At 38.9% G+C, this 7288-nt stretch overlaps 1 protein-coding gene across 1 annotated transcript; it reads right to left on the reverse strand.

The window, feature by feature from the left end:
• Positions 1-704: 704 nt before the first annotated feature.
• LOC131038299 (uncharacterized) lies at positions 705-1091 on the reverse strand. The gene has a single exon (XM_057970644.1). It carries the CDS (start codon positions 1089-1091, stop codon positions 705-707), a length of 387 nt encoding a protein of 128 aa, XP_057826627.1.
• Positions 1092-7288: the final 6197 nt, after the last annotated feature.

Raw genomic sequence — 7288 nt, forward strand, 5'->3', positions numbered from 1 at the left:
AACACTCAAACTTCATGAAAACTTCTCTCACAAATCACCACTAACTCAAACTCCTAAGCTACCCCCTTTTATACACAATTTTTGCCAAATTTGGCTTTAAACCATATGATTTTTGAAAATCTACCCTATCTCCCAAAAACTCCAAAAATCCTCCCATAAATAACATAGATCTTTAAAATATTCACCTCCTTTGGCTCATATTAATTTAAGCCTTACATTATCAACTTAACCCAATCCTTTTAACAAACCCAACCCCTATATTAGGCAACCTCATATTGTCATTGGGGTTGTTTCGTATGGCTTAAATTGGGCTTGGTTCGGCTTGATTTTGTTTAATATTTAACCATATCTTAAAACCTTTAAATATAGATTAAACCATTTGCATCCCGAAAATCGCGCGTGAGCTAGTGGTTTGGAGCCATGTGCAGGAGATAGGGGGTCGGGAGTTTGAATCTCCTCAATCCTCTCTATGCGGTTTACCACTTGTTAAATTTAGACCGCCTCTAATTTAGGGTAGCGGAGATTCTGTAGTGGAATGGTGGAGCATAAATCTTGTCTATTGGTGGTTCTTGGTTCGAACCCCATAAACACTATTTTGGTAACTGTCGCCGAAATTGCCAGAGTATTATCAATTTTTGGTGGAGAACATATCCACCCAGATCAATCCACCCCACTGGAGAGCTTTTGGACCTCCGAAAGCTTGATTACTTGAAAAGTAAGTGAGCATACAATTCCCTCACTCTTTCAACCTTCATCCATTGTGCTTTTCCAAGATGCATCCCTTTACGTCCTACTTTAAGGTACTCAATAGCACCTCTTTTTGAAGATCTGACATTTCTGTCAAGAATGACATCTTTTGGCAGCTCATACATATACTCAGGTGAAAGGTCATCAACTAATGGGACCTGAACATCAGCCTCTTCATCCAGAATCATTGGAGGCTCGTACAACTTTAGATTTTCTACATTTACAACTGAGTAAATTTGCATATATGGAGGAAGATTAAGGCGAAAGGAATTGGTACCGATCTTTTCCAAGATCTCAAAGGGACCATATCTGATAGGCTTAATATTTTCACCTTCACCTTGCATTTTTTCATTGTTGATATGTAACCAAACGTGATCGCCAACCTGAAAATGATGATCTATGTGATGCTTGTCATGTCGAGCCTTGTATTTGGCTTGGCTCTTCTCCAATTGAGCTTCTACTGCCTAATGAACTGCTTGAACTTTTTGAATGAACTTCAAAGCCTTCTTTGCATCATGACATCCATCTTCAACATCATATTTCCAAAGGCGAAGTCCATCAGTGTTCTTGGCATATACCCGAAACACATCTCAAAAGGAGATCTTTTTGTAGAAGAGTGTGTTGCATGATTGTAAGCATGTTGCACATAGTGTAGACTCTCATCCCATAGCTTGGGTTGTTTGTTGCATTAGTCTCGAAGCAAGTGTACAACTATTCTATTTACCACTTTTGTCTATCCATTAGTCTAAGGATGGAAAGTTGTGCTTTTCTTTCACTTTGTGTCCATGAGATCCCACAATGCAGACCAAAATTCTCCTAGGAATTGAGAATCTTGATCTAATACAATGGAAGTAAGGAGCCCAAAATGGACCCATACATATTGGAAGTACAAATGAGTTGTCAGTTCAGCTATGATTTGTTTCTTACAAGGCATTAGAATACACATTTTGTTGAATCTGTCAACTACTACAAATAGATAGTCATGTCCCTTTTTAGATATGGGAAGTCCTCCAACAAAATCCATTGAAACACTTTCCCAAGGATGAGACAGAACATGAAGAGGTGTGTACAACCCCAACTTCCTATTACTTGGTTTACTTGTTGCACACATTATACATCCTTTGATATATTTAGTTAAAGTTTACTGCATGTGACGCCAATAACAATATTTCTGCAACTAAGTCATTGTTTTGCTAAAACCAAAGTGTCCAACAATCAATGACGTGTGAGATCCTTTAACTACTTGTGCTTGTTCACCTTTAGGAATGCATAACTTTCTTAAATGATACAACAATTTATCTTTCACATAGTAGTTCTTTTCTTCTACTTGTTTGCCTGCGGTAAGAGCTGTATAAATATCCTTAAAGTTTTCATCCATGACATATTGTGTTGGCATATGTGCAGAGTTTGATGACATGATGATATTGTATGTTGTCATTGATGTCAATATGCTGAAGTATGAACCAACATATTAAAGAAAGCAAACTGGAAAGAGATCTGGTATGATGATGTGAACCGGTATATGTGAAAAAGTGAAGCGGTATGTTTGTTCAAAGTGAACCGGTATGTTGGAATGAGGACCGATATATGGGAAGTTTTGTATCGGGGTTTCATTTGGCATGACTACCGATTGGTAGTCTCTGCTTCAGGGTTTCTGGTTGATGCATTGCCTGTGTGATTCAATTGATGACATCTTGTGATGAGTTAGCCTTATAATGAAGACCATATCGTGTTGCCATGTCAGCCTTGTGCGCATGAAGGATTTCCTTGAGGATCTTGTATGTAGAAGATTGATCCTATCCAGCTTGGGAATGTGTGAAGTCTCTATAAACGGTGGAGAGTGTGTGATGGGTTATCAGCTTCCTGAAGCGGCAAAGAATGAACGTTGAAGAATGTCTTGAGATCTGTTCAAGACTATTGTATTCAATGCAATGTGATTAACGGTCAGGATTGAACCGACTGAATTGTTAAACCTAAATGTTTAGGGTTTAGGGTTTATGCTACCGACCTATCTGTTTCATATAAGGTCGATGATGTTTTTCATTTTGAAGTTGTTGGAAAATGTTATGTGTGTATCCAAGTGAAGAGATACTTGTTTCTTGCCAGACCAGAGAAGTGTGTTGATACCTGCAGAGTGTGATTGCAGAAGAAAAGGAGCTAAAGAGGATCTGCCTTGGCATTGTGTGTTGTTATCAGATCTGTATATTACCCGTTGACTTCTAACTATTTCAGTAGTTGGAAAATCCCTTAATTAGGTAGCTTTAACCGGATTTTGTGTAAATCCTTTAACAGGGTGACTCAATTCAATGAGTTCTTGAAATCCTCTTGTGAGGTAACCTTTAACAGGGTTCTAACCTTTAACCGGGTATTTAGCCATCCCTTAACCGGGTGATCCCTAGCAAGATCGGTTCCTAGCAGAACCTATTGTAAAATTCTTTAACAGGACTAGGCTCCTAATAGAGCGAATTTCAGAAGAGTTCAAAGAACAGCTTGTGGGTATTCATCCCCACCGTGGTTTTTCCTAGTTGGGTTTCCACATGAAAAATCAGTGTGTCATGTGTGATGTCTTTTCATGTGATGATTAGTATTCTCTTATAAGTGGTAATGCATGTTGAACCAGTGGTCTTTACATTTCTGATGTATTACTTGTTTATACATATGGGTGAAGTGGAAAGGAGATATTAGATGTGGTGAAGATCTAATTGTTAGCCGGTCTAAGCCTTTCACAGTCTCACTGTGTTTTACCCGTAGTGCTCTGATTTAGACTGGTGTTAGTGTTTTCCAGTTAAGTGCAGTCCTTGCAGTCAAACTGGTTCAGGAAAGTTTTTTTTGTCTGTATTGATTCACCCCCCCCTCTCTGTACCGGTTTGGTACTATCTGTTCATTATTATTCATCAATTGGTATCAGAGCATCCTCTAGGTCCTCAGTGTTGTGAGTTTAACCACTTGAGGAAAAAGATCCTACTCTAATGATGAAGAGGGAAGGTCCAAAGTTCAACAGAGATAACTTTAAGATATGGAAGGACAGAATGAAGATCTACATTAGAAGCATGGGTGCACAACATTGGATCTATGTTGAGAATGCTTATGTTGTCCCTACCAGTACTCTCATCGATGATCAAAGAAGAGAGATTCAGGAGAATGGGCAAGTCATGGAATCCCTAATCACCAGTTTATTTGACATTGAGTTTATTGATGTTCAAGATAAAGACAATACCAAAGAAGTATGGGATGCTTTGGAGAATATCTATGGTGGTGATGAGCATGTGAAACAAGCTAAGGAAGAGAGCCTTAGGGGAAAGTTTGAAGACATGTGGATGGTTGAAGGAGAGACCATTCAACAATATGGAATAAGAATCAAAACTGTTGTTGGAGACATCAAGAGTGCAGGAGGTAAAATAGATGATTCCATTATTGTTAGCAAAGTCTTAAGATCCTTATTACCAGTCTATGCAATAAGGGTTGCTACTATTCAAGAGTTGAGGTCTATAGACAAGACAAAGGTATCCCTAGACTCCATCATTGCTAAGTTGACCGCATATGAGCTAAATAATTATGATGGCAGTATTCTGAAGACTGAATCAGCCTTTAGAGCATCTACTGCATCATCTAGAAAGGGAAAAGAAGCAAGTACCAGTTGTGAACCAAGACAAAGTAGAGAAATGGATGATGAGGAGATCCTGATGGAATTTGAAGCTCTTCTTGCCAAGAGACTTCCTAAGGGAACTGGTAAATACAGAGGTAAGCTTCCTTTGAAATGTTTTTCTTGCAATAGGATTGGACACATTGCTGTAAACTGTCCTAATGGTGATAATAAGGACAAACTAGAGAAGTTCAAGAAGTTCAAAGGAGGAAACAGGAGAAACTGTTTTGTAGCAATTGATGAAGGTTTCACTGAAGAGGAATCAAAAGATGAAGAAAGTGAAGGCATTATGTTTGTAGCAGTTAAGGAAGATGTGTCAGACAAGAAGGCTCTTGTCTCTTGCTTTGATAATTCCAATGAGTGGATTATTGACAGTGGTTGTTCTTACCACATGACTGGTGACTGGAGTAAGTTTCTATCTTTGGAAGAGTATGATGGTGGTGTGGTCTGATTTGGGAATGATGCACCATGTATGGTAAAAGGCAGAGTGTCCATCTCTCTAAATGGAAAAAGCAGTGTTGATAATGTGTATTGGGTAGAAGGTGTCAGACACAACCTTTTGAGTGTTGCCTAGCTGAATGATAATGGACTCACTCTGGAATTCAAAGATGGAATGTGCAAAATAAAAGGAAAGAGTGGTGAACTGATGGCCACCGGTATGCAGACTAGAGGTAACTTATTTCAGCTAAATGCAAATATCAGTACATGTCTAATGGCTAAGTTTGATGATAGCTGAATATGGCATAGAAGACTCCTCCATGTAAACTTTGATAATATTGTGAAGGCCAGTAAGATTAAGGCAGTTAGAGGATTGCCTGTGCTGAGCAAACTAGAGAATCCTTTGTGCAGAGAGTGTCAACTGGGGAAAATGTCTTCCTCAACCTTCAAAGGTAAATCTTTCACTGCAGACAATTTACTTGATCTTGTGCATACTGATTTGTGTGGTCCTATGAAAACTATGAGTGTGTAGGGAGATAGGTACTTTATGATTCTCACTGATGACTGCTCAAGAATGATGTGGGTCACATTCTTGAAAGACAAGTCTAAAGCTTTTGGAAAGTTCAAAGCCTTCAGAGCACTGGTTGAAAAAGAAAGTGGTAAGAGAATCAAATGCCTTAGAACTGACCAAGGAGGTGAGTTCACTTCTAGTGAGTTCAATAAGTACTGTGAAGAAAATGGCATCAAGAGGCAATTGTCTGCTCCCCGGAATCCATAGCAGAATGGCCTAGCAGAGAGGAACAACCAAACTGTAGTTGAAGCAGCCAGGACAATGTTAAAAGAAAAGGTTGCTCACACTTTTTGGAGAGAAGCAATGAGCACTGCAGTCTACACAATGAACTGGGTACTCATCAAGAAAGGTAAGGATAAAACACCTTATGAGTATTGGACCGATAAGACTCCTATAGTAAGCTACTTTAGAGTGTTTGGTAGCAAGTGTTATATCAAGAGGAGTGAACACTAGAGCAAGTTTGATGCAAAATGTGATGAGGGAATATTCCTAGGATATTCCACCAAGAGCAAAGCTCTTAAGTGTTTCAACAATAGGATTCAGAGAATTGTTGAAAGTGTCAATGTTACAGTTGATGAAATTTTTGAGAAACCTGAGGAAACCGGTTGTAACCTTCTGGGAACCGGTTGCAAAACAGCCTAGTTCCAACAACAGTGCTCCTATACCGGTAGATGTTGATGTTGATGAAGATGAGGATGAAGAAGAAAAGAAAGAGGAAACAACTAAGAACATTCCTAGGTATGTAAAGTTGAATCATGATCCAAAGAAGATCATAGGAGACAAGGATGTAGGAATTCTTACAAGAAGAAAGGTCAGAGAAAACTCTTGCATGATCTTTGAATTTGAGCCTAAAACATTTAAAGAGGCACATAAAGATGAAGACTAGATCAAGGCAATGGAAGAGGAACTTGACCAGATAGAAAAAATGGTACATGGTCTTTGGTACCGAGACCTGAGCATAAAAATGTCATTGGCACCAAATGGGTTTTCAAAAATAAGCTGAATGAAGATGGCACAGTGGTAAGAAACAAATCCAGACTGGTGTGTAAAGGATATGCTCAAGAAGAAGGAGAAGACTATAGAGAAACCTTTGCTCCAGTAGCTAGATTGGAAGGAGTTCGTATGCTTCTTCCATATGCAGCCTTCAGGGGATTCAAACTATATCAAATGGATGTAAAATCTGTATTCCTGAATGGAATACTTGAAGAGGAGGTGTATATAGAGCAACCAAATGGGTTTTCCCTATCAGAAGACAGTGACATGGTGTGTAGGCTACATAAAGCCTTGTATGGATTGAAGCAGGCACCTAGAGCATGGTATGAATGCTTACACTCCCATCTTGTGAAGATTGGATTTGAAAGAATAAGTGAAGATAGAAATATCTATTTGAAGTTAGAAGGAGATCGGATTCTGATCTGTGAAGTATTTGTTGATGACATAATTTTTGGTGGAGATGACAAGATGAGTCATAATTTTGCAGATGAGATGAAGAAGGAATTTGAGATGTCACTTATAGGGGAGATTAAGTTCTTCATTGGACTACAGATTCAACAAATTAAAGATTGTATCTTTATCACTCAGTCCAAATATGTCAAAGAGGTGTTGAAGACCTTTGGCATGGAAGACAACAAACCGGTTGGTACACCGATGGTGACCGGTTATAAATTTTCAAAAGAGGATGACTCGGCGTTGGTGAATGAGAAGGAATACCGATCAATGATTGATAAGTTGCACTATGTAGTACATAGCAGACTAGACATTGCACATGCAGTAGGCGTTACTGCATGGTTCCAGAAAAGTCCAAGAGAATCCCACTTGGTAGCAGTCAAGCGGATTCTTAGATACCTGAAGGGAAATATTGACTATTGATTGTGGTATCCATATAGTAA

The sequence above is a fragment of the Cryptomeria japonica genome, chromosome 6 (genome assembly GCF_030272615.1).
Source record: "Cryptomeria japonica chromosome 6, Sugi_1.0, whole genome shotgun sequence".
NCBI lineage: Eukaryota > Viridiplantae > Streptophyta > Pinopsida > Cupressales > Cupressaceae > Cryptomeria > Cryptomeria japonica.

Bases quoted from the DNA above. Each gene is read 5' to 3' on its own strand.
- LOC131038299 (XM_057970644.1), bottom strand. From the start codon at position 1,091: ATGCAAGGTGAAGGTGAAAATATTAAGCCTATCAGATATGGTCCCTTT.